The sequence below is a fragment of the Panthera onca genome, chromosome B2, assembly GCF_046562875.1.
Source record: "Panthera onca isolate mPanOnc1 chromosome B2, mPanOnc1 haplotype 2, whole genome shotgun sequence".
Taxonomy (NCBI): Eukaryota; Metazoa; Chordata; class Mammalia; order Carnivora; family Felidae; genus Panthera; species Panthera onca.
The window spans coordinates 149,522,803-149,550,794 of record NC_138343.1 but is presented as its reverse complement, the minus strand read 5'-3'; the positions used below and the strand labels follow the sequence as shown (position 1 = coordinate 149,550,794).

Below are 27,992 nucleotides of genomic sequence, written 5' to 3'. Positions count from 1 at the left end.
CTGACGTCTTCAAATGTCTGCGTTTTAACCATAAAGAAAAACAAATGGAAAATGCTAAGGTTTACAACGTCTCACCCAAAAGCTCAAGGGACACCCTATAAGGAACATAAGAAGCCATAAAAACAAGCATGAGTCCAGAAGCTTCCCTGGCTATTTAGAATGTCATCCTACAGTGTGATCACTAGATTTTAAGCAACATCTGAAATGATTCCAAGAGCAAAGTCTCATTTTCCCAAACACAGCTTAAATGTTCTTCCCTTCCTTTCCGAACAAATGCCTCCTCGTTCATAGCACTCAACGCCCTTCTCCTCACAAATAAGATTCATTTCCCGTGGCCTTTTAAGATAATTTCCCTTCATCCAAAATTTCAGGCTCTTGCCCTCTGGCATCCTTCCTCCCGGGAGGGGAGCGGCCGGGTACTCCGAGATGGTCAACGCAGACCTGCGGGCACCGCTGTGATGGGCACACCTGCCTCATGGAATTGCAAGGCTCCACGGGGGGGCATGTGGCAGGCGCCCGGCGCAGTCGGTCGTCGTCTTCCTGACGTTATACCAGTATTCTAGGTACTTATAAACATTGTATAATTTATAGGTTTTATTGGCATCTACATCAATATTCAATGCAAGACACTATCGAGATAAAATTTGAACTGGTGATGACCTCAGACGGGGAGGGGAGGAGGGGGTCACGTAAATCATTGCCACGCTCCAGTTTCCAGGCTGGGCGACAGATTCGCAGAAGTGACCCACAGGCTGGGCCGAGTGTTCCTACGCTCCCAGACGTCTTCCCACGGCATCCCCTCAGAGATCAGGGACCCAGCCTGGGAGGGTGTCCACTCGCAGGGCACACGTGTGTGCGAGTGCACGTACTGGTGTGCTGGTCCGTGGCCACTCGGCGGAGAGGGGACAAGACGTGGGCCCCAGCCTGCTGGCTGCTTCAACGCCTGGCCGTGGCATCCAGCCCCACCTTGCCCATCACCCGGCACCGCAGGGGCCGCCAGGACCACAGACAGTCACCGGCTCCGCACTTCTTGAAGGTCTTTGGGTAAGAAGCAGCCACAGACTTCTTCACACCTAGTATAGACCCTATTTGCTAATTCAGACTCTGGTACAACTTGTTGTGTGACCCTGGGTGCTCATTTATCTTCTCGAAGCCCCATTTCCTGCCATCTATAAAATGTGCCGGCAACGGGGTCGGCCCTGGTGCGCCTCACAGAATTCGCTAAGTCCACGGTTCTAAAATTTGGATAAATTAGTTACCTACGAAAGGAGAAAATATTAGGAACTCTGTAGTACCTACTCCAGAGACGTTACGCAGAAGAGGGTCATTTTCAGACACCGAGTGAAATAAGGACAGTCCAGTGGAGGGCACTCGGCCGTGGCAATGGGTCTTCCGGCAGAGGGGTGTGTCCTTTCCTGGGATGGTGCGCACGCTGGAGACGGGATGAGGGAGAAATTCTTTGTGAATCCGATTTAAAGCCATGAAATAACTGACCAGTAGAAGAAAATGTAAAATATAGAGCTTGAGCTTGAAGTAAGCTGATGGGAAAAGAAAGAGAATTTCTTCCTTAAATCCTTGTAACTCCTTAAAAATGCAAACATCTTTTTCTGATCAAAGTCTGTATAAGTCACACTAGCTGTTGTAACGATTTTCAATTCTTCACAACTGGTTCATATTTGAGACACTAAATCTGGGTTCTAGAAAGCCCCTCTTACACCCACAATTTCACCGCAGGAAAGAGCGGATTTCACAGGCCTCAAGAAGCCGAGTGACAGAGCCGAGGTGCACGGTTAGCCTGTGACTCCGGTCTTCCGATTCCTATCCTGTTTCGTTGGTGGCAGAACGGATAAGAAAGCCCCAGGCTGTGGAATGAACTAGAAGCGTGTGTACCATTCGCTCGTGCGCACGGAGACACGGCCATGCCAGATCTAGTGTCATGGTGAACAGAGGGTGAGGCCTACACACGGGGGTGCGGATGAACTTCACAAATCGGCGGCAGAAAATTATGTGCGATTCCACCAAGAACCCCAGAGAAGTAAATAGATGCGGGGGTGGGGGGGGACACAGATGGTCTCATTCAGACTGGGATGCCCGGGCAGGCTGAGCGGAAGGGCATTCTGGAAGGAGGAAAGCGCATGAGTCCTGCAGGCAGCGAAGGGCTTGTCACGTTCAAGGCCAGTGTAGCTGGGAACAACGCGTATGTTCCTCTGCACAAACAGAGGTCAGAATTGAGACTTTCCAGTTTCTTCTTCAAGCCAGGAGGCCCACGTATCTGACCAAACTGCATCTTCAAGGACTGCTCTCCCCAGCCACAGAGCAGGTCGGAGATTTGGGAGGGTGAGGTCGGCAAGGCCCAGGGACAGGAGTGTGGCCCCAAGTGTGAGAGCGATGGGAATGAACTAAATCAGACCCAGGGGAGATTCCTCCTGCAGAACCGACAGGATCTGAGGGGCACTCATGAGGCAAGAGTCCACAGGGACTCCCACATTTCTGGCACCAGACACCGGATGGATGACTCTCCCTTGCGAAGATGGGGAGACGGGAGAAAGGGTGTGTCCGCAGGGAAAATACAGAGCTCAGGTTGGGATGTTCTATGTTTGAGCTCATGCAAGCATCCCCAAATACCGGCTCGAGACGCAGAGGTCTCCCTCAGCGTACTTTCGTGCCTCATCCGACCAGACACCGGAGTATCCGGGGCATGACCACACGTCTCTGCCTTCTGCGTGAGCCGAAGCTGCTGGCAGATGTCGCCACCATCACGGTTACGGCGAGGACCAGGTGAGTCTCGGTTAGGGGACAAGTTAAGGACCCTATGAAACATTGATCATTAACAATTTTGTCTTAGGGATGTCAAACCCATCAGTCTTTGTCACGCGCCTCTCAGAAAATGTTTTTGACCTCAGCTGCAGATATTTGCAGGAGAATCATTTGACCCCTAGGCTTCCTTAGCTGTATTCGGAAAGTCAAACCTGTGACTGTCAAACTGAATGGCTTGATAAGAGTGAAAAATAAGGGGGAGCCACAGACAAGCAGATAAAGCTGCAAATCTCTTCTTCCATATCTGATTGTCAAACAAGCAGATGCATGTTAAGTGGGAAATGCACCTAACTAACCCTGAAGACAGCCACCGAGAACTAGGGACAGTGGCCAGACTCCTCCCCGCGAGACTGATTTTATTTACAGTGTGAATCGCCAACGATTCAATGTTGGATTAGGTCGCAAACTGCAACGCAACACTGTGCCACACGTGTGACACAGACTCTCACGCTCTTCAGACTCGGGAGCACCCGTGGGAGCCCAGAGCCCGGAGGTCACTACACTGACCGCTCGCCTTCTCCGCACATTTAGTGACACAAAGCTCCGGAACCAGCAGCTCGATTAAGTTAAAACACAACTTGGGTTCCACTCAGTCCTTTAAAGAAAATCCAAAATGACCCAATCAAAAGAAATGTTATCTTGATGCATAAAATATAAGGAAACACAAAACCCTCAAACTTCTGAATTTGAAAATTCAGTGGGAATTTGACAGGAACCGGAGAGGACAGTCACGAGGTGAACACACGACAAAGAACATCTATAATAGAAAGCAGGGACGACAACAGGTCTTTATAAAGCACGTGAGGGCCAGGTCTTGGGCTCGGAATACATTCTCCCACTAAAAACTGAAGGTCAACCAGTACACCCGCAGATCACGCACGGTGCAGAAAGGACCAGTGCTTGACCACGGATACTCCGCGTCTCCGCCTGTAGAAGGAGATTTAACAGGATGCATCAGGGCTCCTTTTCACTCAAATTCCTAACAATGAGAATTTAATTTGTCTCCTTTTGCTTGACTCAGTCGTACTGGTGTTTAAGGCGACAGACAACGCATCAAGTGACAGACAAAAAAAAATCCTTCAAAACAAGGACTTTTTAAAGTGCTTATTTGCAGAGACTGTTGAAAGAGTTTTCGATACCGCTCTAACGGTTTCCTGGGCTGCTGTGTAAAAAGAAAGCCGTCGATCCGTGAACCGAAGTGGCTTTAGGAAGAGTCACCGCAGATTATGACATGTGACCACCATAAGACGGAATCCAACGACGGACCTTGTCGGGGGGCGGGGGGGAGCAGCCCCTCGCGGCTTCCACCCGGCACCGCCGTCTAGAGGACCAGGGTCTGGGCATCAATACAGCTGAGAGTTCACCTTCCACACGCTTTCTAGACTCATGCAGCAATGGTCGTAACAAGCGGCAGTGAAGTGTAAGCCCAACGTATCTTCCCGTTTATTTACGGAGACGCTCAACCATGCACAAAACTGGAGGAAACAGGATACTGAGAGCTGTCACCCAGCACTCTTGGCATTTGGCCCATCTTGTTTTATACAGATGCTCAACCCACCTCCCATTCCCCTGGCATATTTTAATTTAAATACCAGACAACACAGCATCTGATTCCACTTATGAGGACTCAGTTTTTCAGCACAGCCCCCATGCCATCACCATCTCACTTCAGGCAGTTAGTACAAACCCACACGTAGTCTAATTTCTCTGGTTGTCCCCAAAATGTGGTTTACAGCTGACTTGTTCAGAGACTGTGATTATGAGCCTGGGGCGCCTCCCATTCTGCCTCCTCTGCCCTTCTTGGCATTACTGATTTCTCAGAGGAATCGGGTCACTTGTCCTGTGAAGTGTCTCACGTTCTGACTTGGCTGATTTCTTTCCTCTTGTTCAAAATGGCAGACCCCCAGACTCCATTAGATGTGGGCTCAACTTTGCAGCCCAGTCTCTTCACTGGTGGGACTGTAGCACCTCATGGCCTGTGGCCACCTCGTCACATCTCAGCGTCTCTCTGTCTGTGACCTCATGGCCCATGGCCACCTCCTCACGTCTGAGCATCTCTCTGTCTGTGAAACTTCGAGTGCTCTGGGTTCTGGAACCTTCCGTGGTAAAGATCCTGCTGTCCCCTAACCGTCTACACCCACTGAAGACTGTCACCCAGACCTATTAGGGCTTTCGAGTGGTGACTTCTATTCTTATCACTTACTCTGAATTGACTAGCTAGAATCTTCTGAAAAGAAAAACTTTCTCTCGTAGTACTTGTGAACTGAAGGTTTGCGTAGAATTCTGTACTTTTTCAACCTGGCTCCAGTCACGTCTTGAGCTCCATTATTTCACCCTACATCAGTGGGCATCCCTTCTGCATTTGTGGACACAACCCCACCGTCTTCCCTACTCGCTTTACTGCCCGGCACAGCCTGTGTCCCGGGCACGTCCTGTACTCCCAGCAGGTGGAAACCACGGTCTGGGTGCTGGGCTTCCCACTGTTGCTTCCAGGCCTTTTGGGTCGATAAAGCTAAGAAACACGCAGGTTCTAAAGAGAAAACAAAATTGTGGGCTGGTAGCAGACACGTCCGTTTCATAATTTTAAAACGACACGGTTCATGAGGAGCCACGTCGTTTCCACGCTTGCGTTTCTTGCCTTATGCTCAGACCACAGGTTCCGTCCTTTCGTGCGCTGGCTGACTTGGGGGCTGGAAAACCAACGAGAGCAGAGCGGCTTTCCTGACACACACACACACCCACAGTGAGGAGGCCCGCGGCTTCGCACAAGGGACGCGCACCCGGCCTGCGTTAATTTCTTGCTCCAGTGGAAATCCGGACACAGAACCCATCTTTGCTATCTGAGGAGGCACGGAATAAAGGGGGAAACTCTCCTGTGTTCACCCGTCTCTGGTTTATGCCCAGGGGTGGACGTTTCTGGGGCCCACGGGAACCACCACACAGAGAGCTCCTCCAAGTGCGGCGTGCTGGAGATGTGACTCACGTCATCGACGGCGTGGACCACTTCCGCAGGCACAGAGCTGGGGGTAAAACAATGACAATAATGACCACGCACATCACTGTGGGGGGTCCTTCTCTTTCCCTAATCCCCAAACTCTTCTCTGCCACTGTCATTTCTGCCGGGCCCTCCTTTTGTGGTCGCTTCCTGTCCTTCCCACCCCCCCCCGCCCCCGTCCTCTCCTTGCCTTTGGGTTTGTCTCGTCACCCCTACTTCTGCCCCTCACCCCTGCTCTTGTATCAGCGTCTCAGATTTTCTCCCTGCTCCTCATTCTCGTCTCTCCTCCGTCCTTCCCACGTTCTCCGCCAACGTTTTCTCTTCTGCCTCTGCTTTTCATTCTACGTTCCCTTCTTGTGTCGTGCGGGGGAGACGGACAGATCTACGACCCGATGCCTCCCGCAAGTGCAGCTGTGGGGCTGACTGATGTGCACACAACGTCACACCAAGGTCTCCGCCTTGAGGACCCTGGCCGTTTGAAGGCAATCATGAATCTGGCAAAAGGCAACGTGTCGCAGAAACGGAAGCTAAATGAACGTAAATGATGTAGGAACACAGGCACAAGGTCAGGAAGCCGCTCGGGAAGCTCTGAGAAGCTAGACAGCCAGGAGCAACAGCGTCCGGCAGAACTCCCCGCAACAGCAGACACGTTTCTGTGTCTAAGCAGCGGCCCGACATCAGCAACGGGAAAGCTACACGTACGTAAAAACACCACAGTCTGGAGCTGCTGGCTGCTGTGTTTCCAGGTCCTTGGACCTCTGACAAACGGCACGCGGCAACCAGTCAGCACGGCACATACGTGTTATGCCCACAAAAAGAAAAAAAATATGCAACCACTGTGAAAAAGGTACAAATTGTATTTCATGCTGCAGGACTGACCAAGGGCCTTCTAACGACCTTCCCAAGCCAAGTGCTAGACCGTATGATGCAAACATCAGTGTGGCCCGAGTGAGGCCCTTACAGCAGAGCAAGGCTTGGGCAGACGAGGGCAGGACCCTGACACGAGCCACCTCACAGGGCAGAAGGCAGTGCCTGTTCGCTGCGGACCTGCTGATGGGACTGACCTAATGCAAGCAGGGGACAGTGTGAGGCCCGATGGAGGGCCTAGAATGTGGAATCCGTCTGGCTACAAGGGGGAGAAATTCCCACCAGGGTTGTTTCCTCGTGGGAAGAAGGGAAAGTCATACTTAGTAGGGTTTTCAAGCAAACGGCCAACCAAAATGATTCCAGATAATTCCGTTATTCATTAATACCGTCAAAACTCTAGGTCACAAGGGGCGCCTGGGTGGTTCAGTCGGTTGAGCGTCCGACTTTGTCTCAGGTCACGGTCTCAGAGTTCATAGGTTCAAGCCCCGCCTTGGGCTCTGTGCTGATGGCTCAGAGCCCGGAGCCTGCTTCGGATTCTGTGTCTCCCTCTCTCTCTGCCCCTTCCCCACTCACACTCTGTCTCTCTCTCTCTCAAAAATAAACAAACATTTAAAAAATTAAAAAAAAAAGAAAAAAAAAGCGTAGGTCACAAACACAAGCTGAGTCAGTACTAGTTATGTTTCTGCGCCCCTGAGGGGCCTCTAGGGTAAATACGGGAGGGTGCTCCCCATACAGAGAGAGGACTAGCGAGAGCCTGGCCCTGCCGGGCACCGAAAGAAGGCTGGCCGCGTCGGTGGTCCCGCTGCATCATGATGAGCAAGGCAGCTCCCCACCCACCCCCCACCCCAGGGACAGACACATCCTGCTTTGGGGCCAAGGGTAGGAAGATGGGAGGCGTGGGCGATCGCTGCATTTTCTATTGTGTTCCTTAAAACACACACACACACACACACACACACACACACACACACACACACGATGCGAAAGCAAATTACCTGTTCTGTGAAGCTGGATCCTCGGGTTCCTCATCAAAAGGCAACAAAGGGCGGATCCGGCAGTGAACCCTGATATTCCCTTTCAGCTCCTACGACAATAGAGTTTGTCCCTGTGAGCTCAGGGGCAAGGCTGAGCGGACGGTCTATTTCCTCAGAGAACACGGCCTGACGACCGCTTCCCCGGGACGTGAGCGTCGCGTTCCCCACCCACACCTTGGCTTCTGATCAAGTCCCCACGGAGTGGCACTGAGCAGTCAGTGTTATTTTAGGCTTTTTAAACATCCACACTGAAGCGTGTTCACTTGGCAAACCATCATCGTGTGGTGACGAGTGTCCAGAAACCACCTCTCGATGGGGACCCGCGCCAAATTTCTGAGGCATTTTGGGAGAAGTTTCTGAGATCTGGTACTTTTCCAGACCCCGCCAAGTGTTCACCCAAATCGTGGCACGATGTGGTACTTCAGAGACAAAGGGCAACGATGTGGGACAACCGCTCCACGTGCCCCCGCGTGGAAGAAGGGAGCACGTCCGCACGGCCCGGCTCGCCTCGGCCAGGCTGTGCCCAGACCCCCCCGACGGCGCGGGTCTACCACGTCCGGGTGCCCCTGGCTCCACGCTGCACCCCGCTCTCTGGCACTGTGCGCGCGTCCTTTGCCCGCTGGTCCTTTCACAGCGACGGGACCATAACGAAGATGTCTATCCTTCCTCCACACGACAGCGTCAGAAACTCGAAGTCCGCCACCGTGTCCTCCAGAAGCTATCCTTCTCCACTCACTCCCAGGGCCCTCGCGCACCTCTCCCTTTTTCTCTGCAGCAGGGCGACACTGCTGTCCAGACCGGGGACCAAAAGGCACCAAGATGCTTAGAAAGTGCGGGTCGGCAGGAAGCGTGCATGCACCCCGGTGTCACAGTGTAGAGCTCGGCCCAAGGAGTGGCTCAGGCACAGGGAGAATTACTCCCAGGCGGGTCTGGCCGTGGAGGGAGCCCGGGGACGGGAGAGAATCTTCCCAGGAACCACCGGGTCCTGGGGCTGCTGGTCCACGGGACTGTGAGCCGGGCCGGGGTTCAACCACACCACCGAACCTCACGGAAGTTCACCCACCAAACCGTCAGCTCTGGCCTCACGGCGTGCAGAAACGAACACCTGAGTGTGCACACTCTGTGGGCCGCAGAGCTCAGCCCGTGGACGAACGTGAGGGGGCCATGCTTTGCGCCCTGAGGATGGGGGAGGAAGAGCTGGGGCCGGGGCTCGCGAGGAAGGCAGCGCTCTGAGAATCCTAGGTCCGGTGCCCCCTGCGTGGCCCTCCACCCCCCCCACGTGCCCCGGTGCCCCCCCCGTGTGGCCCTCCACCCCCCCATGTGCCCCGGTGCCCCCCCTGTGTTGACTTCCACCCCCCCACGTGCCCCGGTGCCCCCCCCGTGCGGCCCTCCACCCCCCCATGTGCCCCGGTGCCCCCCCCGTGTTGACTTCCACCCCCCCATGTGCCCCGGTGTTCCCCCGTGTTGACCTCCACCCCCCACATGCCCCGGTGCCCCCCCCGTGTGGACCTCCGCCCCCCCATGTGCCCCGGTGCCCCCCCGTGTTGCCCTCCACCCCCCCATGTGTCCCAGTGTCCCCCCTGTGTGGACCTCCGCCCCCCCATGTGTCCCAGTGTCCCCCCTGTGTGCCTGGAGTCCCCCGTGCGGACCTCTGCGCCCACCCCCAACATGCCCCGGTGCCCCTCCCACCCCCGGCCTTTCACTGGGGTCCCTGCCCAGGTCCCCTGTGCCGCCACCCTTCTGGGAACCCGGACCGCACTCACCACCAAACGGTTGTGAAGCACCTTCCTCCTCTGCTTCTCTAGCTGGTACCTCGAGTCCGCTTCCTGCAGGCATCGCTCCAGATGTCCCGCCTTGGACCGCCAAGCTGCAACAGTGGTTTACCCGCGTGTCCGCAGGTTTCCGGGAGGGCGGCCTGCGCTACATCCTGTCTCCCTCTTCTCCCTTCCGGTTTTCCATAAAACACCTCACGTTTTCAAAGCCGAGAGACACTATTTTCCATAAAATAACAGCACTGTCCCCTTTGCTGGAGCGCGTGACATGTAGGACCACCTGTGTGGGCTGAGTCACCTCACCTGAGACCCTTCAGGAGAGGCCCTGAACCGAATGCACCGAAGAGGCACGAGACCCTTAGGTACTCAGTGATTTGAACTAAAATATCTGGGGGCACCTTGGGGGGCTAAGTCAGTTGGGCACCCGTTCTTGGTTTTGGCTCAGATCATGATCTCGCAGTTTGTGAGTTCGAGCCCCGGAGTCGGCCTCTGTGCTGACGGGTTGGAGCTTAGAGCCTGCTTGGGATTCTGTGTCTCACTCTCTCTGCCCCTCCCTTGCTTGCTCACTCGCTCTCTCTCTCCCTCTCTCTCTAATAAACTAAAATATCTGTCAGCCTAACAGAAACCTAGTACGCCTTAATTCACACAGTGCCACGGGGCCAAAGCACCTCCCTCCATGAGCTGCCTGTTGGGTAGTTTGAGCACATCCCGTCCTGACCCGATAGCGGCCGAGCGCTGTGGGCTTCCCAGATGTGAGGAAAGGGCTGAGCGGATCGAACGGAGCCTCACACACACTCTAGGAGCCTCCGGCACAGGACGTGCAGCAGGGACAAGGTGCCAGCTCAGGCACGGCATCGAGGTCCAGAAAGCCTCTTCGGGTCACCAGAGGAAACGGGGACTCCCTGAGGAGGGAGCGCGGCCAAGGACCGCAGCCCCCACGCACGCCAACGACCGCCTGGGTGTTGACTCTTGCCCCTGTGCCCAGGCAGGCGCGTAGTCAAAGGAGAGGGAAACTTGAACCCCCGGCAGGTGGGGCCATGGCTTACACAGCAGAGCCTGGTGTTGGAGCTGTGCCCTCTGGACCCCCTCGGCCACTTCAGAAAGACCTGTCTGCAGGTGGTCCCAGAAATTCCTGAAAACTTCCAGAAAAGAGGCATGCAGTGCCTTTACGTCTTGCTTCAGTGCCTATAGAGCAAAAATATACAGCACTGAGGTAGTGAATATTATTAATCACATAGCGTTATATATAATAATTTCCCAAGTGGCTATAAAATAAGAACACAGCTGCCTGGCGAAGACAGTCACGTGCCGATTTATTATGAACTAAATCTACTTAAAGCTCAAGTTCTCAAAAGCTAGATGAAGGACAGGTTTTGTCCGCTGGGTACTTGCTTGTGAGGATGGCCGGGCCCCGGTGCCACGTCGCCCTTCACACACAGCTGCAGGGCTCTGATGTATTATCCAGACCGCCTGCTTGGAGCCACATTGTCCTGGGCCCATGTTGAGCGCCGTGGTGACCCCGTGCTTAGGGGACACACGTCCGTCCGGGTGCAGGTGCGAGAGCCTTCAGAGAAGTCTGAGGACAATGCAACTGATAAACAGCATCCCCCACGTCAGGGGCTCTTCCCTTCTGATGCGACGGGAAGGCTGTTTGGCCCAGAGAAGGAAGGTGCAGACGTCCTGCAGCTTAACATCTCCTACGGAAGGAATCGCGAGATCGTAGCTGACCCGAGATAGAGTCGTTTGTTCCGTTAAACCTTCCTTTTCTGTAACGTGGAGAGTGTTCCCATACGTTTGGGAAACGTTCTGCTAAAATGTCAACACTAAATTGAATTACGGTATTTTATTACATGGAACGCAGGTAGAGTTACGCACGATAGTCAAAGATGGGTCCGTTTCACTCAGCGATGAGAGCGCAAAGAATTAATTTATATAAATCTGTTCTGCAGGCACTGACGCCGTGCATGGGCCGGAAAAAGAAACCTCTAAGGGCAGACTAATTGTGTTTGCAGATGGCATTCTTGTTGTTGCAATAATGATCTTTTTTTTTTTTTCCTTCTTTCACCCAGGTCACACTGTTTATAACAAAAGGTGAACAATACTCCCAACCGGACGATGGTATAAAAATACACCCCCGCACTCTCACCCTGGGCAGGTGCCAGCGTGCACTTCTCTTCCCAGACGCCCCGGCCGTTCCACAGGGGCTGCGTCCACGGGATGGCAGCGACACTCGCCCTGTTTAGCCTGACCTGGACAAAGCACTTCTCTACCCTTTGACGTTAAAATAAACAGGAGGACGACTCTGACTCTGGCATACAGAGCGGCCGACAGCGGTTCTCACGGCCCGTCTCACGGCCACACGGTGTTCTTCCCTCCTGTCTCTGCTCAGGAGCCCAGTCCGGGCGCCCTTGGGTGCGGAAGTCCTCGCTCTACCCAGCAGGTAGCGGGGTGGAGGGCGGGACCCCCAGCCGAAGACCCTCACAGCAGGTTATGAACGCAGTGATGCTTCTGCAACCTCGCGAAGGCCAGATCAGCAGGCTGTAACGGAAAACCTGCATCTCCTAACTGAGAAGCTTTGCTTCGTGAAAAGACGGCTTCTTGAGCAGATCTATTTTCGGGGCACCTGGGTGGCTCAGTTGGCCGAGTGCATGACTCTTGATTTTGGCTCAGGTCTCGGTCCCCAGGGTCATGATGATGAGATCTGAAGTGGGTTTCATGAGCGAATGGCTAAGAAAGGCGTGAGACGTTTTTGGTGCAAAAAGGCGATTTTATTATAGCACGGGGACGGGACCCGTGGGCAGGCAGACTGGCACTGGGGTCATGAGGAGTGACTGATGACATACTTCCTAGTTTGTGGTGCGAGGGGGAAGGGGACATAGGGGTTGAAGGTGGCTTCCAGAACTGTGAGGGGCTGGCTGCTGTGCAGATAAGGTTACTGTTCGCCTTTAACGAGACGTGAGCACCAAGGCAGCGTGAGTTCCTTGAGGACGGTCACGCTCTGCGTGCTTCACGTGTCAGCGGGCTGCGAGCCGTAAGGAGATTGCATTTCAGCCACATTTCTCTTGCCTTTGGTTCCGTCATCAGTGGGATCGGGCCCGGCCTCGGGCTCCGCACTGAGGGTAGAGCCTGCTTAAGATTCTCTCCCCTCCCTGTGCCCCTCCCCCCAATAAATGAACAGGAACAAAAGGAGAAAAGTGGACCTATTTGGACCGGCATAACATCCACAGTTTCACCAGAACACAAGCGAACGCGGCCGCGGGGCGGGGGCTCCTACCTGAATCACCGGGCGGAGCCGGAGCAGGGCCGCGTGGGGGCTTCTCGGCAGCCGGGCCCGCGGGCCGCACGGGGAGCACAGCCCTGCAGACGCACTTCCACTCTGTCCAGCCGCTCCTTGGTACTGGTGTGTGGAAAACACAAAAAGGGATTCGGCGTCTCAGCACGCTGGACTGGATGCGTTTTCTCCGAGGGGAGGATGCTCACGGCTTGCCGGCCGCGCCCCACGCGCTAGCAGGGGCACCGCCCTTGCCGCAGAGGGAACCCACCCCGAGCGGCCGCGCAGGTGGACCGCGTGGGGACCGGGCACAGGGCGGCCGAGCTGAGGGCGTGAGCGTGCGGCAGGCGCAGGCCCAGGCGGTCCGGCGACGCAGCGACGGAGAGAACGGCGAGGGGGACGGGTCAGGGACAGGGTCACCGTCTGGGCGGGTTCTTCAGATTTTCCCAACAGATACTTGTGTAGAAGGAGCTGGGAGCTCCGTGGAGCAGGAGAGAGTGAGGGGACCATCACGGGGGACGGAGAGGATGAGTCAGGACCCACTCGGGGACACAGCCGGGGACACAGTCGGGGACAGCCTGGCTCGGCTGGGAGATGATGCAGGGGGTAGGGGGGGACAAGACAGGGCGTGCCCCGTGGTTGTGGCCGGGGCAGGGTGGCTGGGGAGGAGCGGCACTGGGGCCTGAGCCGGAGGCGACACGATCGGGCGTTTGCTGCGTCTCCCACGGCACCTGCTGGAGTGCTTCTGCGTCCCACCGAGTCCCTGCAGCCAGGAGACACTGTGGGCGGCCTGCCCCCCAGGGCCTCAGCCAGGCCTCCCAGACACAGAAAATGGACGGCCAGGCCGGCGAGAATGCGCAGAACTGCATCACCTACATAACGGGTACATTTGTCCCGTGTGCAAACCCGAAGATGCACAGCTCGGAAGCCGCGGGACGCAGGGATAAGGGTCCCTTCATTCCAGGAGCTCGCTGCTCTGTTTGGGGGGAGCACAGGGGAGGAAGCAGGACACGCGGGTCACCGACGCAGGTCCCCGCAGCGAGGAGGAGGCCCAGGGGGCCTCTGGGGTGGATGCGGGGCTCGGGGGCATCTGTCCTAGACTGGGGACGGCGCAGAGAGCGGGCGGGACACTGTCCGCCAGAGGAGGAACTAGCGGGAGCACCAGCTGCTTCGAGGAGGCCTGTGCCACGACTGGCCAGGCATGCGATGGCGCCCCCGAGGACCTGCACCGCCGAGCATCATCGAGCATCCAGGGTCAGGGGTCCCAGGGGTCAGGAGGGTGGGGCCCCACCCTGCGCGGAGGGTGTGCTGAGCCAGGCGCCCCTGCGGGCAGAGCAGGGGAAGCCGCTGTGTGCAGGGGGCAGGGGGCAGGGGGCAGGGGGCGGGTGCACCTGCCGGGCACCAGGAGATCCTCTGCGAGTGCTGGGACAGCGGGCACGTGGGGACAGCTTTTCCGCTGACTGGGGGTTCAGATTGCAGGGCAGCACGGAGACCCCGGCAGAGACCGCACTGGGTGGTAACCTACATTCCTGTTTGCACACCAGCCTCCGGCAGCACAGTGCCCACGGGAAGGCCCACGGTGCGATGCACGGAGCGTGGCGCCCCAAAGGTGGCGGACTCGACAGGCCCCCGGAGCCAGAGACCCGGGTGCGCGCAAGAGGGGGGCTGGAATCCCAGAGCAAGGTCTGCAAATGTGGGTGGCGAGTGAGGAGAGGTCCTAAGATTGCTGCCGGCAGGACAGCCAGGAGCCCAGGCCCGGGGGCGGGGCGGGGACGGAGAGCCAGCCGGCTGCGGGCCAGAGGCGCCTGGGCCTGCGGGTTCAGATGGGACCTGGCCGGGGCCACCGAGAGGAGCAGGGGACCCAGCGGAGATGCAGCCACCCCCTGGGACGGGTCGCTCCCGGGGGGCGTCCGCTCCAGGCTGAGCTTCAGGGAGGGCTCCCCGGGAGGGAATCGGCCGTCCCCAAGCTACAGCTGCTGGATCACCGTGCACCGGCCTCAGTGCACAGCCTGGTGACTCGGTGTGTGCATACACGCAGGGACAAAACACGCCTCGTGTGGGTCCGTCACCACACAGACTCAGGCTCGCAGAATGTCTACGGTTTCTAAGGGAGAACCAGACCCAGGAGAGAAACAGGAGTCCGTTGTCACGGCCACAATTAGCAGGACCCCAACACGAGAAGCTGCCGGGGACGGCCCTGAAACCAGCTCTGCCCGAACTTCTGCGGGGACGGGTCCGGGCACCGAACTATCCCCGAAGGAGAAACAGATTCCAGTGTTGCTCAGCTTTCCGTGCGAACGTCGGCTGCTAGCCCGGCGGAGGCCGCCGGTGGCCTGCTGCCATTCAGTGCCCCCTCCTGTACGATTACACCCCCATTCACCAACGTCCCACCAAAAGCAACGTTTCCCTGGGTCTCTGGCAGGTAGGATGTCCATGTGACCCAGCACAAGTCACTGGGTAGGATTTCTGAGCAACGACTTAAAGACAGACGGACGGACAGACGTGGCGGACGTGTTGGGTGTGTTCCCTCGTCTGCCTGACTCCTCCTTCCCAGCGTCTGGCCTTGGCTGGGACAGCTGGAGCCCCAGCAGCCACCGCGGAAGCAGGAGACACCGGCTGCTCTCAGCAGCACACAGCCCCCTTTGTCCAGGACATGGACGGTGGGTGCTGGCAGAGGAGGAAAGCGGGACCACAGGCATACTTGTGGATGCCACCAGCACCTGGCCCTGGACAGCCCTCCCCCCCCCCGTCCTCTCTTCCTGCCGTATCCAGCAAAACGCAATCCCTGAGCGAAACGCACAATGAACAGCGGTGTTGGGTCCTCCTGGTTCTGGCTGATTGATCTTCCAACGACTCTCTTCGCTTGAACTTCTATAAGATCTTTCTCTGTTGCCAAACACACCTCTGCTGGGGTGTGACTGTTCTAACGATGCTTCTACAGCACATCATACAGGCAACCTTGCCGTCAGCTGGGCAGAGGCTGGCAGTCTCTGGGCCCCGGCGGGGAGCCCGCCCTGCAGATCCCCGGTTCTGAACGCCGTGCCCGTCAAACTTTGCCTCGGTGTCCTTCCCTCACAGAGATGAGCTCCAGAGAAACACGACGTGCACGTTCAAGGCACTGCTCTCAGCAAATAGTTATTGAGGCACTGATTCCGCCTCTGGTGACAGAAAGGAAGTAGAATAAACCAGATGGTGGTTTTAATTTGGCCCGTTTGCTCAGTGGGGCCTCAGGGAGCCGCAGATCGGGTTCCACCCACTACCTGCGAAGCAAGGAAACGTTCTGTCAAAAATATCCATGCGGAAGCGGAGGGGAACGAGAGTTCTGTCAACTTTCAAGGTCATTCCATCCCGTCCTTTCGTGAATGCCGGAGATGCGGTCTGTGTGTACCTCTGGGGAGGGACCTCTGCGCGTCGTCGTGGGTCCGTGCCGTCACAGCGCCACTCTGGGCCTGCACTGTGTGTTGTTGAAGCCGGCGTCTTCCCTCGACTCCAAACTGCGAGCATGAGTGTGTTCTTTCCGCCCAAGCTTCAGGCTGGGACGCTCGTGACCCTGCACCAAGCACGTCCGTCTCCTTCCCCAGGAGCAGCGCGGACGCCCTAGCGGTGTGTGCGACGGGGAGCGGCCACAGAGGTGGCGGCTGGGAAGGGCCACTGCTTAGGCTGGAGAGTCCGTTACTTGTGGACGGGAAACATTCAGAAGTGTGAACAAGTGAGGCAGAGAATCTGCAAAGCAGGGAAGCTCAGGGAGCCCGTCCGTCAGCGTCAGCGGGATTATGAAGACGTCGGAGAACAGGTGCCCGCGGCGGATGCTGCATTACATGCGACGGGTGCCGGGCGCATGTGGGCAGAGACTGCAGACAGCTGGGAGAGCAGGGGCTCTGGGGGCTACCTGCTTCCATCCCTTGAAACCGAAGCAAAGTAAAGGCCCGAGACGCAGAAGGCTCAGATCCTCTGGAAGAAAAGTGAGGCACAGTCAATACCGAAGCCTGTGTTCTAAAGTCCCTCCCTGGCACTGACGGTGAGCACCACGGTGATCCAGAGGAGCACGACGTAGAGTCACTGAGCACTTGGTACTGGGAGGCGGGCTGACCGGCTTCCGGGGCTGGTCTGGTTTTGGAGAAACAGGTGGAAGCCGCGAGCCTCCGGGAGATTGGGGGGTAACGTGGGAGAAGCCCAAGCACCCCACACGAGGGATGGGATCCAACTCACGTGGGGCGAGGGAGACGCCGAAAACAGGAGCCGTGAGCAGCCACTGTCTGCACAGGGACTTGGCAATCCAACAGAAGACGGTTCCCGGCAGGGTCCCGTGTGCACCTGACTCACCACGCGGACCCACGCTGCCCTCTGTCATCCCAGTCACCCCGCCACCTGCAGGTGAGCCAGCGGGACGTGGGGGCCGCAGAAATGAAGATTTTCTGTTTCATCATCATCAAAAATGACGAAGAGGGACTTAAGCACACAAATGCCAAAAAAAGTCGTCAGGTTTATGTAACTGACATTCTGTGCCCAACAATCGTAAATGTAAAAAAAAAAAAAAAAAAAAAAAAAGTTAATTTCACCCAAACGGTGCTTGGAGAATCCTTTAGTGCTTTGCGGCGACCCTCGCCAACAAAAGCTGGTGAACCTCCGCGACCCCACCTGCTCCGTGCTCCGGCTTCGCGGCCTCCACTCGGGGCTGGAAGTTTCTCTAGAGCTCCAGCTGCTGCGGCTACAGGGGGCTCCTGCAGCAGAAGAGGGCAAGGGCGTTGCCCGCGGATACTGGCCTCACCCGCCTTGTGCGGGCAGGTCCCTGGACCCGGGGGGCCATGGTGGGACGCAGGGGAGACGTGGCTCCTCGGGGCGCAGGCTCAGACAGGCTGCTCGCTGCCGTGACCGTTCACGCGCACAGGCGTGGCTGGTGCGTGAACAAATAAATCAGTCCTTCATTCAAGAGGCAGCAGGAGCAGCCGTAAATGAAGGCACAATTTAGTGCGACTCATTTTTGTCCAGGGAAACTTGACAGGGTTGTTCAAGGAGTGTCAAGAGCCCGGAGACCTGATTCTGCCTGAGCCTCCGGGGAGAATTCTGAAGGGGTCGGAATTCACAGATGAGGACCTCGCAAGTGCGTTAGTTTTCTAAACTTGCCTCTGTGACAGATCGCCGCCAACAGGGAGACTGAAGACAACAGAAATGCGTCCTCTCTCGGTCCCAGAGGCCAGAATCCCGGGGAGCACGGCCACATTCCGGCAGAGGCTCTGGGGCGTGGTCCTCCCACCTCTCCTGCGGCCACCCGGGGGGCCTGGCTGTGTCACCCCAGTCCTCACGGTCAGCGTCTGCAAACGTCCCTGCTTCTCCTCACGGGTCTTCTCCTCCTACAAGGACGGGGATGGCACACGGGGCCCACCAGGGTCTCCCAAAGGCTGCAGCGGTGCACTGGGCGAGAACAGTGTGGACAGAGACCCCCAAACGCTCGCCATTGTTCTCCTTCCCTTCTAGGAGCAAACCAGCAGGAAAAGCGGGCAGAGGCATCTTTGAGGGACGGTTCTTCCTTTCGGTGAGGTACGCAGTCTGGGCTGAGTCACGCGGGCGTCTATCCCAGGATGGCAGGGCCGGTCCAGGAGGTGGCAGGATGGGATATGGGGTCAAGCGGCACCGCGGGCTTTGGGGCGCATGGCGTCACGGTGCTGGGCAACCGCTCTTTACTGAACACAACTGTGTGGGTGAAGTTACCGCCTGCAAGTCGCACCTCAGCGAAGCTGTTTGGAAAATCACACGCACCATGAACTTGCTCCTCACTACATGCTCGAGAGCGTGGGGAGAGACGGGAGTGGAACCTCGTGTAGTCATGGGGGAGACAGTCCCACCGGCTCAGCCAACGGGAGGGAAGGCCCGGACGGCGGCCCTGAGCCCCTGGCGCTGCGGACGCGGGCGTGTGTTACCTGTGCCAGCCTCAGGTGGAGAACTGCATTTTCTGTTTCCAGATCAACTATCCACTCTTCTTTGGCCTAAAACCGAGGACCAAAACAGGACATTATCAGTTTAAATGACACTCATCAGTACACACTTCCATCCTGAGAACACTGGGGAAGGAAGCCAGCGCCTGCCTCAGTGAAGCACTGTGGGGGGAGGTCGGCTGGAGTGGGGGCCCCGCACCCCATGTCTGCGACCCCCATTCCAAGTGTGGTCCCCAGAAGCCAGGGGCTTGCTGGGGGCACCGAATCCTGCATCAGGGCACATACATCATACCTCAAACTGCTGAAAAGCCCCCCCTAAATCCATCAGAATCTACATTTAACAAGAGCTCAGGTGACCTATATGCACAGATCTGGAAGGCACCTCTGTAAGGCTTCTGCTCACCAAAATCGGCTTCTCTTTCAATTTTTTTTTTTTCCCCAGTAGGCTCCATGCCCAACGTGGGGCTTGAACTTGAACTCACGACCCTGAGATCAAGAGTCACACGTTCTACCCGCTGAGCCAGCCAGGCACCCCTCTTTCCTTTTACTAATTCATTTATTTAAAAGATATCTGTTAGAAGTCTGTCACATGCCAGGCACATGTCGGGGTGCCATGGATACAGCAGTGAACCCATCGGGCGTGGGGCTCCCATCCTAGTGTGTAAGGGCCAGTGTGTGGCTGGGGGGGGGGTGCAGCAGCCCCGTCACAGCTAAAACAGCGACGGGGGTTCAGAGAGGGGGAGGAGGGCCAGCGAGGAAACCCAGGGCCAAGGGGAAAGTCTGAGCAAAGGCCCTCAGGTGGGAATGAGTTTGGTAAGTTAAGGGGCAGAGGGACGGGGAGGGGAGGATGAGGGGGGCAGGGAGGGTGTGGTCTGGGAGGAGGGATGGCAGGGAAGAGGCTGGGTTTTGCCTGCAGGGTTTCAGGCAGAGAAGTTTAAATACTAGCTTTTTACACTGAATGCTGGGAAAGCCAGCAGCTGGAGGCCTTGGTGGTCAGGAAAGCAAGGGGTCCGGGAAGGCAGCTCACGTGCCGCGGTCCCTTCTGTGGGGGGTCCCTCCCCATGCCCCGTGACTCACAGCCCACAGAGAACTGTGACCAGTTTAGGTCAATCTCTTTGTGACGGGTTATGAAACCGGAAACCTGGGTGTCGTCTAGACCTTCTGCTACCACGCTCAGTTGATTTTACCTCTTGAAGAAAACCTATGGAGTGTTTCCACGAAAGTCCACTCGATTCTAAGATGCCACCCCGACTAGCTTTATGGAGATGTAATTCCCTTAAACGCGAGCAACCCGCCTGACATGCACAAGTCCTCGGCGTTGAGTGCACTCACATTGTGCCACGTCGCCAAAATTACGTCACAGTATATCTGCTACCCCAAAAGAAACCCCATCCCCCCCCCACGTACCCCGATCCAGCTCTAGGAAAGCATGAATCTACTTTCAGTCTACAGATTTGCCAACTCTGGACATTTTGCATCAACGGAATCATATGATATGCAGTCCCTCGTGACCGGCTTCTTTCCCTGGTCATCACGCTCTCAAGGCTGAACCATGTTGCGGCATCAGAATTTCATTTTTTTTATTGCCTGACAATATTAGATCGTGAAGCTAGACCACATTTATTTACCCATTCATCACTTGAAGGACATTTGGGTTGTTTCCACTTTCTGGCTGTTAGAAATAGTGCTGCTGTGACATTCCTAAACGAGTGTTTTGTGCGGACACGCGGTTCCCCTTCACGGTTCCCCTTCACTTGAGCACATGCCTAGGACCGGAACCGGTTAGCATGTTGAGGAACTTCCAGACTGTCTTCCCTGCACGGTCCCACCAGCCGTGTATGAGAATTCCATTTTCCACACCCTCGAGATACTTCCATCTGTCTCTTTGATTACAGCCACCGGGGCGTATCATTGCCACTTGATCTGTATTGCCCTGATCGCCAATGATGTTGACTATCGTTTTCAGGGTTCAAGGCTTGCTATTCTTGGGTTAAATTTCTTCCAAAGCATTTTATCATCTTTGACTATCTTGTAAGTGGAACGGTTTTCTTAATTTCATTTTTGTCTTTTCATTGCTATGAAATAGAAACACAACAGACTTTTTTGCATATGGATCTCATATCCTCCAATCTTGCTGAAATCACTCACTAGTGCCAGGAGCGTTGTTTTTTTGGTGGATTCCTTAGGATTTTCTATATACGAGATCATCTGCAGACAGAAACAGTCTTATTTCCTCCTTTCTGGTACAGACCCCTTTTCCTTTCGTTCTCTTGCCTGAATACCCTGACTAGCACCTCCGGGGAGACGGTGAACAGATGTGAAAGGACACGTTTGTCTTGCTCCTCTCATGTTATGTGTGTCAGCAGGGGGGTTTCGGGGACATCCTTTATCAGGTTGAGGAGCCGGCTGAGTGTTTTTATCACGAAGTGAAGTAATATTTTGTCAAAAGCGTGTTTTTGGACCTATCGAAATGATCGTGGGGTTTGTCCTTCATTCTGTTGATTCGGTCTGTGACGTTAACCGACCTTGGAATGCTAGGCCATTCCTGGCATGATTCCCACTTGGTCAGGGTGTATGTCCTTTTCGTATACCACCGGATTCAGTTTGCCGGTATTTTTTGAAGAGGTTTACATCTGCATCCTTAAGAGACATTGCTCTGCAGTTTTCTTGTGACGTCTGCATGGGTTTTGACATCAGGTAAGTGTTGGCGCATGGAAATGTTCCCTCCTTTCTATTTTTCCAAAGAGTTCATGGAGGACTGGTGTTCATTTCTCTTCACACGTTTGGTACAACTCACCAGGGAAACCATCTGGGCCCGGGGTTTACTTTGTGAGATTTCGGATTCCTAACTTAACCTCAGCATGCATTACAGTTGTGCTCACATCCTCTAGTTCCTGAATCGGTTTCGGTGATCTGTGACTCTGGGAATTTGACCAACTCACCCTGGTGAAATCATCAGCAGTGCTGTCCACAGCATGTTCCTGACTTCCTTTTTATTTTTGTGAAGTTGGTAGCAATGCCTTGTCCTTAATTCTTGGTTTCGTTAATTTGAGTCTTCTTTTCAGTCAAACTAAGGGTTTGTTAATTTTGTTCATCTTTGCAAACAGCCAGCTTCTGGTTCTGTTGACTTTCCCTATAGTTTGCCATGCTCTATTTCAGTTGTTTCTGCTCTGGTCTTTATTGTGGCTTTCTTCTGCTGGTGCTCGGTGTTGCTTCCTCTGCTTTATCCCGTGTCCTGAGGTGGGTGTTTAGGTAATTGATTGGCGAGCTAGCTTCTTTTTTAGTGTAGGTGTTTGCGTCCACGACTGTTCCTCAAAGTGCTGCCTTGGCTGCATCCCACAAACTTTGCTGGGTGGTACCCTCATCTTCATTCCTCTCAAAATGTTCCCTGACCTCATTTGTGATTTCTTCTTTGATCTACTATAATTTAAAAGTATCTTATTCAATTTTCCCATATTTGTGAATTTCCTAAATTTTTTTTTGTTATTAATTTCTAACTTCCCTCTATTGTAACCGGAAAACATACCGTCTATGATCTTTATCCTTTTATGTGTATGCAGGCTTCCTCTGTGGCCCAGTACATTGTCTAACCCAGAGGGCCTGTGCCACGTGCACTTGAGGTCATGTGTCCTCCTGCTGTGTGGGCAGGGTGTTCTGTGGACGTCCGCCTGATTGAGTTGGTTCAGTAGTGTTGTTCAAGTTGTCTGTCTCCTGGCCAGTCCCCTGTCCGGTTTGTCCATTACTGAAAGGGGAGGGTTGACGTCTGCAGCCATTATTTTTCAATTGCTACTTTGTGTCCTCAATTCTGTCCATTTTAGGGCCATGTTGTTAGGTGCACATATACGTTTCCTATCTTTCTGATGGAGTTACACTTCTGTCATTATCAAATGTTCCTCTTTATTTGTAGTGACATTTATGTCATCTTAAAGTCTATTTTGTCTAATATTAGTACAGTCACTCAGTCTTCTTGTAGCTAATGGTGGCATAATGTACCTTTTTCCATCCTTTTGCTTACAAGCTATTTGTATCTTTGAATGTAAAGCATGTCCCTGTAGACAGACAGCATGTAGTTTGAACTCGCTTCTTATCCAGCCGGACAGTGCCTGCCTTTTGATTGATGTCTTGTCCACTCACATTGAAGGCTGCTGATGTAGGTTTGTACCAACATTTCACTTGTTCATTTTCTATGTGCCTCACGTTTTGATTGTTCCTCTTTTGCTGACTTCTTTTGCCGTAACTGGATATTTTCTAGCATAAAATGTTAATTTCTTCAATGACATTTTCCATTAGTTTTTGAACAGTTTTCTTCGTGGTTTCTCAAAAGCTCACCCTACACTTTGAAACTGGAAGAGTCCGCCCCACAGGGACAGTCAGGGTCTGGCCAGGTGGGAGAGTGTACCTCACAGGGACAGTCAGGGCCTGGTGAGGTACAGAGACGCTCCTGCTATAGCTGAACTCCCCTGTTCCATCTGTTGGGTTGGTACCATCACACATCACATTCATATATGTGACAGTCCAGTGCTATCATTGCTGCTTTACATAATCTCATGCTCATTAAAGAATCTGAGAAGAGAAGGGACAGTAGACTTGCAGGGTTTGTTGTGCTGGCCTTCTTCACTGTGATGAACCACCAGGTTCACCTGGTCCTGTGGATTCAAACTACCATCTGGTGTCATTGCCCTATTCTCGCAAAACTTTGTCCCCATCCACCTCCTTTGTGCCACTTCTGTCAAACATATTACGTTTCTACAAGTTATAGTTTCAATGACACAATTACACGTCTGTAGTTTTATACAATTACTTATTTTAAATCAGTGAAGAAAACAAGAAAAATACACCTTTATCCTTTTATAACTACGTGACTGTCTTTGCTGGCATTCTTTGTGGATCTGTGTTTCTGGGGCAGGGACAGGGACTTGCTTTCAGCCTGAGGAACCTCCTTCAATGTCTCTTAATCAGGCAAGGCTTCTAGCAACGAATTTTGTCTGACTTTGTTTATCTGGGAAAACTTTTATTTTGCCTTCATTTCTGAAAGACAGTTTTGCTGGATATAATATTTTTAGTTGACAGAATTTGTCTTTCAGCACTTTGAGTGCATCACCCCACGGCCCCTGCTGCTGCTGAGAGTCTGCTTGTGGATTGACTTGATGAGTCATTCTTCCCTCCCTGGTCTTCTCTTTCGGTGTTTTCACTACGATGCATGTGGGTGTGGATCTCTTCGTGGTTATCCTAATTGAAGTCCATGAAGCTTCTTCTACGTATGCCAAATTTCAACACATTTGGGGAGTTCGAGCAATTATTTCTTTGAATATTTCTTGTGCTTTCTCGCTCTCCCCTCCTGGTGCCCCTGTGACGTGTGTATGTTGGTGTGCCTACACGCTTTGCACCAACAGATTCCACTTTCCTTCCTTCTGTTTTTCCCTCTGTTCTTAGGATTGCATAATTTCTACCAAGCTAAAAGTTTGCTGATTCTTTTTTTTTTTTTTTTTTTCTTTTTTGTCCATTCAAATCTACTCTTGAGTCCTCTGGGGAATGTCCTCATTTCAGCTACTTTCAACTCCAGGATTACAATTTTTTTTTTAATAAGTCTTTTCTATCCTTTTATTGACATTTTTTATCTGATGAGAAATCATCATATTTTCCCTCACCTCTATAATGCGGTTTCGTTTAGTCCCTTGAGCATATTTGTATGTTCACACAATGACTGCCTTGTCGTCTTATTAATGCCAACACCGGGCTTCCCAATGGCGGTTCTTGTTGTCTGTCCCCCCTCCCCCCGCGGATGAGTCTCACTTCCCTGTTTCTTTCATGTCTTATAATTTCTTTTTGTTGAAAACCAGACATTTTAGGAAATATATGGCAGAAACTTTAGATAGTGACGCCTTTCCCCCACCTGAAGGTTGTTTTTGTTGCTGTTTGTGTGCTTTGTTGAGTGACTCAGCTCGGTTTCTCTAGGGAAGTCTGTTTCCCCCTCAGCAGGAAGCCTTGGTGTAGCTCCTAGAAGGACACAGCTTTGGACACGTACACGGCCACGCGGCACCTGCACCGGAGACAGCAGTTTTGAAGCAGGGCTCCGTGTTAACCTCTCCCTGATCTCTCGATTGCTTGTCTTCAACAATGGCCTGGGGCGTGACTTTCTCCACTGTCTGCTCCAATTAAACTGGGGCAGGGATACTTTGGGAAGCCCATTTGTGAGATCTGGCACAACCTCAGACTCTTCTTAGACTGGTGTGAGCTAGGTGGCCTGTCAGCTTGCTGCTTGTTATGGGCTGTATTCCCCTCGAATTCACGTGTCGGACTCCCAAGCCCAGGGCCTCAGAGTGTGGCTGTATCTGGAGACAGAGCCCGGGAAGAGGCGATTGAGTTGAAATGAGGCCGTTGGCGTGGGCTCTAATCCAGTGTGACTGGGCGCCCAGAGAGGGCCCAGAGAGGGACTGCAGGGGTACCCATGCACAGAGGAAAGACCATGAGATCACACCACAGAAGGCAGCCACACACAAGCCGAGGGGAGAGGCCTTAGGAGAAACCAGCACCAACACCTTGCTCTTGGACTCCCGGCCTCCAGAACCGGGGGGAGTCGACTGCTGTGGTTTGAACCACCTGGTGTGTGGTACTTGGTTATGGCGCCCAAGCCAACTGGTAAGTGCTCGTAATTAAGAAGATTCTTGCTTCTGAACCTCACCAGAGCGGTTCAGATGAAGTCAGTTCCTGTGGGAAGAGCTTCAGAGCTCTGTCTCATGGGCTGCCTCTCGCCCTGAGCGAAATCTCCAGAGATGAACATCAGCCCTCTGCGCACCGGGAGGCCTGTGGCCTCTGGGCTCCTGGCTTGCTCTCTCGCCATGAAACCTTTGTGCTTCTGGAGCTGGGGAAGAGGGACTGGAGCCCCAGTGCCCCGGCCTCTGTTCTGGAGCAAGGCCTCCATGATAGGAGCGGAAGCTCCGTGGGAGGAGGGAGGCCCCCAGCCTCCGCCACAGTCAGCCAGGAACTTAGCTTCCTCGACTGTCCGGTGGCCCGTCCAGACTGGTGAGATATGGCGACCCGTCGTCGGAGGCCGAGGAGAGGGGAAGCCCCGTCTTCCTGCCACACTCGCCCAGAGTGGACCTTCTGCCGGGCTGAGCTTGGGCGGTGTGAGGCAAGGGGCCTCAGACTTTTTCTGTGCTTCCAGAGGTTTTTAGCAGGTTTCTCGAATAATCGTTGCTTCCTTTGGCAGATGCTGTTTGGGCAACTTCGGGGGGCACTACACCATTTTGCCGCGACCCTCACCTGTTGGCTTGTTTTTCGGGAGTGGGTTCACAGAGGCCCTCATCCTGCCACCCAGAAGTCCTGCCTGCGACTTCGAACTCGGCCCTCACAACTGCACGCTCGCCCTTGCGGGGCCACTCGCTACAAGGGATGTTTTGAGTGACATTTTCAAAATATGGATCTAACTGCTTCCTCCCTCCCTCAAAATATCTTCGATAGCCCTTCGGGGCCCTCAAGATAAAGAACATCTCTAGTCCTGCTTCATGCTGCACGGGTGCCCCCCTCCCGCCTCAGCCCCAGCCAGCAGCCTCCCCCAGGCTCTGCCCAACGCCAGCCCCGCGGCCACACGCCACTGCGAGGCTGTTCCTCTTTGGGGACAGTTCTGTCCTCGACCCTCAACGCACTGCCAGATGGCGGCCTCCCATCTCAGGAGAACCCCGCTCCACCTCTGCTCACGGGGAGACGGTCCTGGACCCCCACATCCGGCCAGGGTTGCATTACAAGCCCCTGTAGGACTGGGTGTGTCCCCTCCTTAGCGTCATCATGGGCCCACTTTGGTGGTTTACGTTTATTTTGTGACTATTTCCTCCTTTATTCCACCTATACTCCGAGAGCAGGGAACAGAAAGGTCAGGTGTGTGGTCGCTTAAGCACTGTACCCCCGAATTCAGCACGGTACATAGTAGCCCCTCGACAAGTCACGGAGAGGGGCCTCAGAGGAGGGTGGGGCGCGCGGGGGTCGGGGGCCGGGCTGGGGTACCGAGCCGGGAGGGCAGACGAGGAAGGACCTCGCACCCTACACAGCAGAAGGTGGAAGATGGCGGGAGCCTCCGTCCCGGGCAGTCTTGGGGCGCCGCCACCCCAACTGTCCCTCGCTGGCCCCCGCCCCCAAGGCTCAGGGGCGGGAGGGGGTGGGGCTGCAGGCGGGGCCGCAGCTGCGCTCCCGGCACCTGCTCACCTGCACCTGCCGCTGCAGCTGCCGGGCCCGCTGCTCCCAGAAGCGCCCCCAGCGTCCGCCCATCGCCGCCGGCATCGCCGGGCCCAGGCCTCAGCCCACCTGCTGCGCGTGCGCGGGCGTTTGCGCCCCCCCCCCACCCCGTGGTTTCCATGGCGACGGGGTCACGGGACCGGGGGAGGGGCCAGGGAGGGGAGCGGCTACACTGCAAGACTATTTACTGGATACGGTGGGTGTTCCAGACCCCATGTAAATTACAGCCTCCCGCGGGTACACAGCCCTTCCCGCTGGTCCTGTAATTTTGCGTCCGCCCAACGAGTGTGGCTCCCTTCCCCACAGGAATGTCTGCGGGGAGAGGAGGGCCTGTGGAGCCCACTGGGGACAGGAGCCAGGGGACAGGCACAGGAAGAGGCCAGCGGGCGCCGCTCGGGGCCCCGAACCGCTGCAGGGAGGCGGGGAGAGGGGCGGCAGCACCGGAGCAGGGGGAGCACCCCGGGGTGAAGCCGCGGCGCAGGGGCGGGCGCACCACCTGTGCTTGGACAGGGAGGCTCCAGGCCGAGCCCTCCCCTTCTCCTCCGCAGCCCTGCCGCGGCCCGTCCTCCCGCCCTCCCCTGCCCTGCTCCCCGCGTGCCCTGCTCCAGCCCTTCCCGCCCTCCCTGGCACTGCTGGGCAGGTGCACTGCTCCCGCCCTGCCCCGGGCCCACCCTCCTCCCCTCCTCCCCTCCTCCCCTCCTCTGCACTGCTCCCGCCCCGCCCCGCGCCCTGGGAGGGTGGCAGAGGACGGCTGCATGGCAGGTCCAGTGGTCCCAGGCACAGTTGGTCTGTCCCTGCTTCTTGAAAAACTAACTTGGTTCTCGGGCACTGGCCTCTTGTCCTCCGTCCGAGGGCACTTCTTCCCGTCTTCTCTGCCAGTCTCCTCTCACAGCATTGAATGCCATCTGTACCCTGATGATGCCCCGATCCTGTGTCCGGCTTGCCCCCCTCCCTCGAGTTCCCGACCTGTACGTAGGTCACACTGCCTGCAGGCGCCACCCGGGGGCGTCCCCACAATCCCCAACCCCTCCCGGCTCTGCCCGACTTCTGGTGCACCTGCACTCCTCGCCCACC

General features: G+C 55.2%; 1 protein-coding gene across 3 annotated transcripts in view; it reads right to left on the bottom strand.

Annotated features, from left to right (window-relative positions):
* Nucleotides 1–27,003, bottom strand: part of KIF25 (kinesin family member 25) — a 45,161-nt gene extending 18,158 nt beyond the window's left edge. For 2 of the 3 annotated variants that reach the window (XM_081795794.1, XM_081795795.1), the window contains exons 1-7: nt 26,889–27,002; nt 18,675–18,740; nt 12,760–12,882; nt 10,532–10,670; nt 9,477–9,580; nt 7,675–7,763; nt 5,801–5,837 (exon numbers count right to left, since the gene is read on the bottom strand). In XM_081795794.1, the coding sequence (XP_081651920.1) occupies nt 5,801–5,837; nt 7,675–7,763; nt 9,477–9,580; nt 10,532–10,670; nt 12,760–12,882; nt 18,675–18,740; nt 26,889–26,963 (633 nt within the window). In that variant the 5' untranslated portion in view covers nt 26,964–27,002. Of the gene's footprint in view, nt 1–5,800; nt 5,838–7,674; nt 7,764–9,476; nt 9,581–10,531; nt 10,671–12,759; nt 12,883–18,674; nt 18,741–26,888 lie in introns of all 3 variants that reach the window. The other variant, XM_081795796.1, reaches the window with a different exon arrangement.
* Nucleotides 27,004–27,992: the final 989 nt, after the last annotated feature.